The 11551-nt window shown below is 29.4% G+C and overlaps 1 protein-coding gene across 1 annotated transcript; it reads right to left on the bottom strand.

The window, feature by feature from the left end:
* Nucleotides 1-4393: 4393 nt before the first annotated feature.
* On the bottom strand, nt 4394-11170 carry DHS1 (3-deoxy-D-arabino-heptulosonate 7-phosphate synthase 1). The gene is made up of 5 exons (XM_078957667.1): nt 10561-11170; nt 9763-10040; nt 7649-7925; nt 6089-6334; nt 4394-4783 (listed from the first exon to the last, which is right to left on the bottom strand). The coding sequence occupies exons 1-5, from the start codon at nt 11137-11139 to the stop codon at nt 4520-4522; spliced, it is 1644 nt and encodes a 547-aa protein (XP_078813793.1). The 5' UTR covers nt 11140-11170; the 3' UTR covers nt 4394-4519.
* Between the last annotated feature and the right edge of the window lie 381 nt (nt 11171-11551).

Genomic DNA, 11551 nt, shown 5'->3' with positions numbered 1-11551 from the left:
GGTATGTTCCGATTTCTTCCATTAAGTCCTATGCAAATTCGTCATGCATTTTAATTCCATCACCACAGCGCCCAAAGGCGCAATGATTCCTTTCTAGTTTCACATTGAATGTTATATGAATAGTTTATTTTCCTATCATAATATTCATAGGTGTAAATAGTTTATACTATTTACTTTTTTTCTAATAAATACTAGGTGTGAAAAACGTGTATTACACGAGTTGATTAAAAAAGTTAAATATGAGATGTAGACATTAATTATTTTTTAAAGTAAAATTTTGAAATAAATATAAATGAAATGATTAATAATTAGTTCAATCTATACTAATAAAAAAAAATATTATCATCTTAAAAAAATCATGTTGAATATGAATGTATAAAAGTTAAGTATTTTTAAAATAAACTTTCGAAATAAATATAATAAATAGAATAAACCACAAGAATTTGTATTAATTAATCTATACTAATTAAACTAATTAATAAGAATTCACAAATGGAATTCATTAAATACAAATAAAAATTAGCAAATGGAAGGTTTATTATATACATTAATTCACATTAATTGCTATGAGGTGGCATTTAATAGGGTAAAAAAATTTGATTAGTATAGTAGGTGTAAATAATCACAAAATTATTTAGTAAAATTGATTAGTATATTAGGTGTAAATAATCACAAAAGTATTTGGTAATATTAAACTAAATAACTGTAATAAGGTGGTGCAGTATTATAGCTCCTATTAAAAAAGAATCCCATCTATTATAATAAATGAATGTTTTTTTGTTATATGTTCTATTCTCATTCATTTGGATACATACATGGTATTTTCTAGAATTTTTTAATTTTCTATTTTTTACTTGTTATTTTATTGTATTTTTCATTTTGTTAAATTAAAATTCCACATTTAATGTGTAAAGTAATATATATGTAAAGTATTTATTAGAAAAAGTTTATATATATAATGTATTCAATACATTAAAGTCTCATTAATTTTAATAATTCATATTTTCTCATTTTTCTTATAAATTCAAACTTTTCAAATTATTAAAATTTTATATTTATTTTTTATAATTAAACTCATATAATATATGAGTCTCACACTTAGTGAGTAATAAATAGATGTTTAAAGTCAAACTCAACATAGGAAATTGAATACAATCAATAATGAAATGTTTAACTCTACATAGGAAATTGAATACAATCAACATTTTTTTTCATGGAAAAAAAGAAAATCTAAAACGTCAACAATATCCCAAAACATAAATTATGAAACTAGATTATTATGCAATTCTAAAATATTCTACATTATTTTATTTAGAATTATTTATGTTTTTATTATAGATTAGTTTATTCTTAAATTATATATTTTATAATTTAATTTATAAAGTGAGTTCAATTCAAAAGTCCTAACTTTCGTAATACTATATATTTATATCTTGATTTTTATTATAAAAACTTTAACAAGTTATTAGAATTAATCAAAGAGAAATTAAATATCCTTCTATAATTTGTTACTACTATCTGCATACCCACAAGAAATTATGACAAGTAGATTAAAATATTATCAATTTCATTATATGTGTCATTAAATATGATACATGCCAATATTTGATATAATAGAAAAATAAATAGGAATAAAATACAGGAAAATATTTAATTTTTCCTAATTAAGATATCAATTAAATTCCATGATAAGTAAACGGTTAAAATAAAATTTTAATTTTTCTAATTTAATGGCATATGACAACATAAATAAAATTAAATGAAAATCAAAGTTCTAATTGATAAAATTTTAGTCTAATTTAACAAAACCTAATTAATATAATTGAGTAAGATTGACTCAAATAAAACATAAAAAAAGACCTCGGCAAAAAATATTGGTCCGTAAAAGGAACGTAGAGACAGTCCGACATAAATCAAAATCAAACTATTTGTTGTTTGTGGAAAGAAAAAAGAATCGTCGGAATTAAACTATTCAGCGTCTGCTACATTGTGCAGGTACTATATATATATATATATATATATATATATATATATATATATATATATATATATATATATATATATATATATATATATATATATATATATATATATATATATATAAACAAAAATATAAAAGTAGATAAAAGACTTTTAGATCGGAGGGTGTGAGTCAGAAACTCCCCTCATTTTTTATGGGCCACAACATTTTTTCCTCATTTTCCTTTCCTTCACCCAAACATAAGGAATTGGTGGGAAACTTCCCTCGTTATTTTTTTAATATATATATATATATATATATATATATATATATATATATATATATATATATATATATATATATATATATATTTCCTACAAATATTATACTCATTTTGTAGAGAATTAAAACCATGAGTTTTGATATATTTTTTTATAATCTTTAGCAGGTATATAATTTAATAAATATTAAAAATGATTAAAAAAATTGATCAATAGAAATAGGAGAGAAAGAGAGACAATGAGCTCTCTCACCACTTTTCCCTCAGTCACGAAGCGGTATTCAGGTGAGAGGGAAAACTTCCCGCACTCATACCTTCGGACATTATATTCAAAAAAGAAGTATAAAGACCGTTAACCAATTTTTATTTTATTTTAATTGTATAATTGTGGATTTGTGCTAGGCACAACAGCACATCAAAATACGCCTAGTTTGCTGATATATGGGCCCTATTCTGTTGAGTAGTCACTTTCATGCTAAAATGACATTCGGTCGCCGTAGTCCAACACCTCGTCGAATAGACCCATAAAATTGATATGTGCTCCCCACCTATTCATAATAATCCAATGTCATCACATCACATTTTTTATGTATGATAATATCCAATTTCTAACTCATTCCAGTATAATATTGCATTTTATGAATGATATTCATTGAAAAATATACTCAAATATTATAATGTTATACTTTCAATGTTCTAAAAAGCTCGTCACGGTTTCGTTATGGGTCCAAGGCTTATACTTGCTGTCAAGCTTTAACAAAATGCCCGATTAAGAAAACATTTTTTTTACTGAATTTAGAACGGTGTTTCGGGTTCCGGATTAAAATTTCAGATTTCGAAAAAAATAATAAATAAAATAACCTCCAGATTTTAAAGAACTCCGAATCCGAAGAATAATATCAGAAATTTCGAGAGAAAAAAATCATTTTTTTACTTGAATTTAACAAAAAGTTAAACAAACATAATAATATGAATTATATACGATATTAATACAAAAAAATTAAACATTTTATTGAAAAACAATGACATTAAACATTTTGAAATGTAGCCTTATAAATCCAAAAAAATAAAAATAAAAAGATTTCTTTCTAAGAAAAAAATCTAAAATATAAAAAGTACTCTAGAACGAAGCATTCATTTTAAGAAAGTGTTTATTTCTCTATTAGAAAAAAAATGAATAAAAAAATTGATATTTCCTTTAATACATTCATTTATAATGGTTAGTTAATTTAATTTCTCTTAAATAATTTTTTAGATCCTTACGGCCTATTTAAACGGATTTTAACCGTACAATTTGCTACTAAATTTTATATGATATAAAATAATAACTCTTTTGAAATCCACACCAATGGTATAATTAGGACTTAGGAGTGTAACCTAATCGAGTCGAGTCAAAACTTAACTCGACCAAATAACTCACGATTGAAACTCAACTCGAACTCGATTCGAACCTTAATCTCAAGCTCAAGCTCGATAATATAATCGACATTTTCAAGCTCAACTTGACTCAATTAACTACTAATAAACCAAAATTACATTAAATTACAATGAGATTAAATTGATTCCTACTTTTTATTCTTACAAATATTCATACCCAATAAAATTATAACAATTGTCATCATTCGATATTTTTTTAACTAACTCATTAAGGTTATATTATGAATATATCAATTACAATTAAATTGAATGGTGATTTGTTATAATTTTAATGGGTATGAATAATTGTAGGTATAAAAAGATAGGAGGTAATTTAATTTCTCAATTACAATAGAAATGCAATTAGGTTCATAAGCTCAACTCAGACTTGGTTCTATTATATGCAAATATGAATAAACCAAGGGATAAATGTGTAAATATAACATTGCTCGATTAAGCTCACAAGCTTTATGAGCCGAGTATTGACTCGAGCCAAGTCGATTTCAAGTATTTTGCGAATCAATCCCAAGTATCTCCCGAATTAGCTCGACTCAGTTACACTCATACGTATAATCTTAACCTTAAAATAAACTATTAGATACAGTTAAAATACAATTAAAAGACAAATGACTTACGAAGTAAATATTATTAGTTGTCATTTACGACATTAACCCTTTCTTATGTTTAACCCCAAATAAAAGTGAACGAGTAACTATTCCAAAACCGATGTCGAAAACTAAATAAATACGCCACTTAAACCCATTTTATTGAAAGCAATCTCATACGTCATAGTTTATTTTGTCCAAAATTTAACTACATGTCAACTTAAAATCCCACAAACTTGAACAAACAAACAACAAATTTTAAAACTTCAAAGAAAGGGAGTTTTGGGATCCCATTCTTCTCTTCCTTAGCCTTTCTGCAATGATGAAAGATAACTCAAGGGATTGAGAAGCATTTAGCCTTGGGTCACAATGTGTGTGGTATCTTGAGCTTAAATCATCAAATGTCACCGTGCGGGACCCACCAACACACTCTGTCACATTCTGACCTGTCATCTCCAAATGAATGCCACCTGGATGGCTCCCTTCTTGCTCATGAACATCAAAGAAAGCTCTCACTTCCGCCTGTTTCCACAAAAAAAATCATTACATTTTTTACTTGATAACTAAATCCATAAAAATGATGAAAATACTTTGTGGTTTTTTAATTGGTCAAAAATATCAGAATTAGGTAACAAGGAAAAATGGTTTTTTAATTGGTCAAAAAAGGTACAATGGATTTATTACTAAAGAAAATAGGTAAAGTGCTAAATCGACAAAAATGAGGAAAACACAAGTGTACGTTTCTTTGTTTTATCTTTAGTTTATATGACAAGTTGCCAACTACCAACACTAGTAGTGGGAAAGGACATTATAGTCTTTTTGACTTTTCAGCCATACTTTTTGACATAAAGCAACAAAAGAATTCAGGCTCCATTCAAGGAATTTAGATATCCTATCAAGTATCAAGAATATACCCTTGATTTTTTTTTTTTTTTTCATAGAGCTTATCAAATTCCCATCTCCTTTAATAATACTAATTTTACCCCTTATATATGAAACAATAAAGAAAATCCACAAAAGGTCATTTTCATCTTTAATATTCCATTTCCCAGAAGGCTACTCCTTGACTTTTTGTTGACCAGAAAGTCACCGCTTTGATTTTAGGTTAATATCATTAAAGACCTTATATTTTATGATTTTTCCGGATTAAACCACAACTTTATTTTTTGCCTGAAAAAGACCTTGTATTTTTTTCATTTTTTCCAAAAAACCCTCAACTTTGTCTTTTTTCCGAAATAAACCCTCAATCTTCTAACTGCTTCCAAATAAACCGTCAGCTTTTATAGTTTTTCTCAAAAAAAACCCTCACATTTTGGAAAAAAATAAATGAAAAAATTCAAGGGTTTTTTCAGACAAAAAATAAATTTGAGGTTTAATCTAGAAAAACACAAAATATAAAGTCTTTTACGAGATTAACCCTTGATTTTAAAACAAATCCTTAGCAAAATTACAAACCAATTTCATTTTTTCTTACATTTAAAAAGAGAAATCTCAGATAAAGTCCCAATTTTTATTTTTCGAACAGAAAAGTCCCGATTATTTTATACTTTACCCAAATTGATGAAATAGTCTTCATTTTTCTCAACAGAAAATGACAGATTATCGTACAAATTTAGATAATCAGGACTTTTCTGCTCAAAAAACAAATGTTATGATTAAACCGTAAACTCGCCCAAAATATTAAGACTTTATCAGAGATTACCCTATTTAAAAATACTACAAGTGTAGTAGTAACATGATTATATTTATACCTATTCGTATACTGTTTTTCACTTAAAAACAATTAGTAATAGTGATTAAAATTTATAAAACGATGAGAATTCTTACCAAAATGGAATCAAAGGGGCGTGTTTTAAGGCCAGATGGGGCTTTTATGGTGTTTCCATGCATTGGATCACAAACCCAAGTCACAACTTGTCCAGCTTGTCTCACTGCTTTAATCAATGGTGAAAGCTTCACTCTCATGTTTTCAGCTCCCATTCTTACAATAACTGTAATCCTTCCTGGTTTGTTATTAGGGTTTAGTATGTCAACAAGCTTAACTAGCTCATTTGGATCCATCTTTTGACTCACCTGAAAAACAAAAAATTACAGTTTTAGGCACCAAAATTACATACTTTCATAATTTTATCGATTTAGGTTGTGTTTGGCGCGCCACAGCTAGCTGATAAGGTAGCTTATTTTTTGAACTTTTTTAAGTTGTCATGTTTGGCAAGCCAAAAAGTAGCTTATCAGCTAGCTTTTTAAAAAGCTACTTAAGAGTAGTTTTTTAGGAGTTTTTTTTTTTTTAATTTTCCAAATATACCTCTTAATTAATTATAGAACACATTCTTTTAAATACCTTTTTATGTCATTTTATATTTTTCAGCTAGCTTTTCCGCTAGTTTTTACCAAATATTATTTTTTATCAGCCAGCTTTTCAACTAGTACGCCAAACATAGTCTTAGCCAGAAAAATTTTATTGTAACATAAAATGATGAGAGTTTGTTGTGCGTTTTTGTAATTTTGCTTTTTTAAAACATGATAACTAGGAAAAATGGGTCGTTTAAACAGTTAAAAGAAGAATAATGACTTAATCATTACAAAAATTAGTTATTTGACTAAATAAATAAAGTTTTGATATCATTAGAAATACAAAATAGCACCACGTGCTTTCACTATTTGATTGATTTAGCCATTGAACTATTGGTTTTTTTATCTATGTAGCCACTTAACTATTATTACAACAATAGTTGAGTGGTTAAATCGATAAAATAATGAGTGCTTTGTTTTTTCTGTATTTTACGGTTTTACCCCTATCAAAACCCAGGTACCCGAGAAAATGGTCCTTTTAAACAGTTAGAAAAAGTAATAATGGTTTAATCACTACAAAAAATAGTATAAATCGATAAAAACGTTGAGCATACATTGTGCTCTTTTATATTTGGGTTAATCTCAAAAAAGACCTTATGTGTTGTGTTTTTTCCGGATTACACCTCAAACTTATTTTTTGCCGGAAAAAGACCTTGTATTTTTTTTTTCATTTTCTCCAAAAAGTCCATCAACTTTGTCTTTTTTTTTCCCAAAAAAACCCTCAACCTTCTTCCAAATAAACCCTCTTACTTTTTTAGTTTTTCTCCTAAAAACCTTCCCATTTTACAATTTTTTTTGGAAAAAAAATTGACTTAAACGGCTAGATCAGAAAAAAAAAAAAATGAAAAAATACAAGGTCTTTTTCAAGCAAAAAATAAATTTGAGTTTCAATCCAAAAAAAAAAAAAAAACACACAAAATATAAGATCTTAACCCTAAAGTTAAAAGGGTTTGTTTGACGTTTGGTTTGCTTATATAAGCTTCTAATATGAATTATGAAAATTTGGTATGTAACAATATTCAAAATATCCAATACCTTAATGCCAAGTGGATTAGCAACGCCACGTAGGAACTCAACGTGGGCCCCATCCAGCTGGCGGGTACGTTCCCCAACCCAAACCATGTGGGCGGAGCAATCATAGTAAAGGCCAGAAGTAGTATCAAGCCTAGTCAGCGATTGTTCATAAGGCAAAAGCAAACATTCATGAGATGTCCAAAAATCGGTTGTTGCCATGATAGGGTGGTCAATGGTCAACCCAGCAGCAGACATAAATCCCAACGCCTCATCTACACGGTGTGCAAGCTCCTGATACCTATTTTATTTCAACAAAAAAAAATAGCAATGTACTTTACTTTCATTTATTTGTGTATTTTTGAAAATTTCACCTAATTATTGAAATGGAATCGATGTAAATGTTCTTGATAACAAGAAAGTGTAAAAAGTTTAATGGTTGCTTTTGTTAAAAAGCGAAAGAAAATATCTTTACAAGAATGAGCAATTTTGGACAATTGTACCACTTGCATTTTTTCCTTAAAAACTCCAAATTGCTCTTATAAGGAGTTTTATTTTATTTTGTTTGCAATGAAAAACCAAGTGATGGGTTGGAAAATGTTGATCACATAAACCTAATGTGGATTTTGTCGAATGTTTAGCAACAAGTTTATGACCTTAAAAATGAAAATGTAAATGAGGGAGTACAATTTGAATACCAAACAATGATTAAAGACATATGAAAATGAAATAAACTAAGGGTTAAATGTATATTTATTCAACAAAGTTTCATTTTCTCCCGATTTATGCAACAAGTTGGTTTTTGATAAAAATATAGATGGAATCTTTTATAAGTTCCTGGTTACAATGTTGCATCTTTTGGTCCTAAAATGAAATGTCATTGCATATTTTGTATAAAAGAAAACAACTTTTGTTGAATAAATTGAGAAAAGAGTGAAACTTTGTTGCATAAATTGAGAAAAAAGTAAAAATTTGTTGAATAAATTGAGAGAAAACTGAAACCTTTTTGTATTAATTGAGAAAAAACTGAAACTTTGTTGCATAAATTGAGAAAAAACTGAAACTTTGTTGCTTAAATTGAGAAAAGAGTGAAACTTTGTTGCATAAATTGAGAAAAGAGTGAAACTTTGTTGCATAAATCGAGAAAAAGGTGAAACTCTGTTGCATAAATGGAGAAAAAGGTGAAACTTTGTTTCATAAATTGAGAAAAAAGTGAAACTTTGTTGCATAAATTGAGAAAAAGTGAAACTTTATTGCATAAATTGAGAAAAAAAAAAGCGGAACTTTGTTGCATAAATTGAGAAAAAAGTGAAACTTTGTTGCATAAATTCAGAAAAAGGTGAAACCTTGTTGCATAAATTCAGAAAAAGCTGAAACCTTGTTGCATAAATTGAGAAAAAAGTGAAACTTTGTTGCATAAATTGAGAAAAAGTGAAACTTTATTGCATAAATTGAGAAAAAAAAAAGCGGAACTTTGTTGCATAAATTGAGAAAAAAGTGAAACTTTGTTGCATAAATTCAGAAAAAGGTGAAACCTTGTTGCATAAATTCAGAAAAAGCTGAAACCTTGTTGCATAAATTGAGAAAAAAGTGAAACTTTGTTGCATAAATCGAGAAAAAAACTGAAACTTCGTTGCATAAATCGAGAAAAAAACTGAAACTTCGTTGCATAAATCAAGAAAAAAGTGAAACTTTGTTGCATAAATTGAGAAAAAAGTGAAACTTTGTTGCATAAATTTAGAAAAAGGTGAAACCTTGTTGCATAAATTGAGAAAAAAGTGAAACTTTGTTGCATAAATCGAGAAAAAAGTGAAACTTTGTTGCATAAATCGAGAAAAAAACTGAAACTTCGTTGCATAAATCGAGGAAAAAACTGAAACTTCGTTGCATAAATTGAGAAAAAAGTGAAACCTTGTTGCATAAATCGAGAAAAAACCGAAACTTTGTTGCATAAATCGAGAAAAAACCGAAACTTTGTTTCATAAATTGAGAAAAAAAAATGAAACCTTGTTTGCATAAATTGATAAAAAGGTGGAACTTTGTTGCATAAGTAGATAAAAGGCGCAACTTTATTGCATAAATCCATACTTAACCCTTAAATTAACTAAAACCAATTTACTATTTTCTCCTTTCCATACCTGTCACCCTGCTCACTATTTGCAACAAAATCAAGATTCCACTGAGTCACTCTTTGCATTGCAGCATAACCTCCAGTAGCAAACGCCCTTAGAAGATTAAGAGTAGCTGCAGCTTGACAATATGCTCTAATCATCCTTTCAGGGTCTGGAATTCTTGATTTCTCATTAAAAGCATCACCATTAATGTTGTCCCCTTTGTAACTTGGAAGCTTCACCCCATCTTTCTCCTCATATGCATCTGATCTTGGCTTTGCAAACTGACCAGCCATTCTTCCAACCTTCAAAAAAAAAGTAATTCATCAAGTAAAGATCATATTATACATCTCTAATCTCATTTAAATGACAAGTTTTTGATCAACAAATAAACAATTGTGACACTTGGTTTAATCTTTAATGAAATTGTTTCGATAAACTTGTCATGTCTATGTCGACATCAACTGATCAACATCACCACAACAAAATATACGAAATTTCACAACAATGGAACATATAAACCCCTTTGACGAAAAGGTTTTGAATCTTGATTGATAGTTTGTCGCGTTATTCCAAACCAATTTGTAGAGATTAGAGCCTGATTTTTATAAATAACATGTGCAAGAGTATACAAAAATCCAAAAAGATAAGAAGTGCATCCATCAAGAGGAATAAACTAGAGTTTGTTTTGAATTCCAGAAAAAGACAAGGTAAAACGAATCAATCAGTTTATCATAAAGTAGAAGCTAGATTCGAGAGTAAGATTCGTGATTAAATTTAAAAGCAAACGTATCAACAACAGGGATGATGAATTATCATGGTTACCTTAATTATTGGCATCTGTCCACCAAACATCAGAACAACACTCATCTGCAGAAGCAATCTGAAGGTATCCCGAATATTATTAGCACTGAACTCTTTGAAGCTCTCGGCGCAATCACCTCCTTGCAACAAGAACGCCTTCCCCACGGCGGCATCGGCAAGGCGCTCCTCCAAGTGCCTGGCCTCTCCGGCGAACACGATCGGAGGAAAGTCTTCAAGGGTTTTGAGAACAGCGGCGAGACTGGCTTCATTAGGGTATTCCGGAAGCTGCAAAGCTTTCTTGGATTTCCAACTGTCAATGCTCCATCGGGTCGGCGCAGGCGGAGATGGGGTTTTCGTAACGCTCTTGGCAGGCTCTGCAGCGTGTACGGCGGAGATGGGTTTTGGTTTCCGGTAGGAGTTGTTGGCTGGAAGGAGAGAGAAACTTGGTTGGTGAGATTGGTGGGGAGAAAGGTAGGTTTGAATGAGGGATTTGGAGGTCAGAGTGGAGGAGTTTGAAAGTGCCATTGTTCTCTCTTTCTTTACCACTACCCGAGGTTGGTGTGTGTGTTTGTGTTTGTGTTTGTGAGAGGGTAAGAACATGAGTTATATACAAGGGAAGAGTTGGTGAGATTTAGAAGGGTCAAATTGAGTTTTTGGGGTAGGTAGCCATGGCTGCAATTGAGTGGGGACAAATCTGGTGGGACGGTGAAATTCTATTTAATTATACTACACATGGGAATAGGAGTTGGATCTAGATATGTGGTCATTGACTAAGCATTTGAGAGTTAAAATTAGTAAAACTACACGTCTCCTTCAAATTTCCTAGATGTCTCGGAGCAAAATCTGTCTTTTTTTTTTTAATAGTAGCCCGTTTTATATTAACATGAGTAAATTACACCAATCGTCCTGATGTATATGTTAAAATGCACAGTCGGTCCTTATTTTTATAAATTAATTCGGATCGTCCCTCGTTAGAATAATGCTTACACGCTTCATCCCTCTGGACATAAAA

Source organism: Lactuca saligna, chromosome 5 (genome assembly GCF_052625555.1).
Source record: "Lactuca saligna cultivar CGN05327 chromosome 5, ASM5262555v1, whole genome shotgun sequence".
Lineage (NCBI taxonomy): Eukaryota > Viridiplantae > Streptophyta > Magnoliopsida > Asterales > Asteraceae > Lactuca > Lactuca saligna.
The sequence above is the reverse complement of the archived record's forward strand: the minus strand, read 5'-3'. Positions and strand labels throughout refer to the sequence as shown.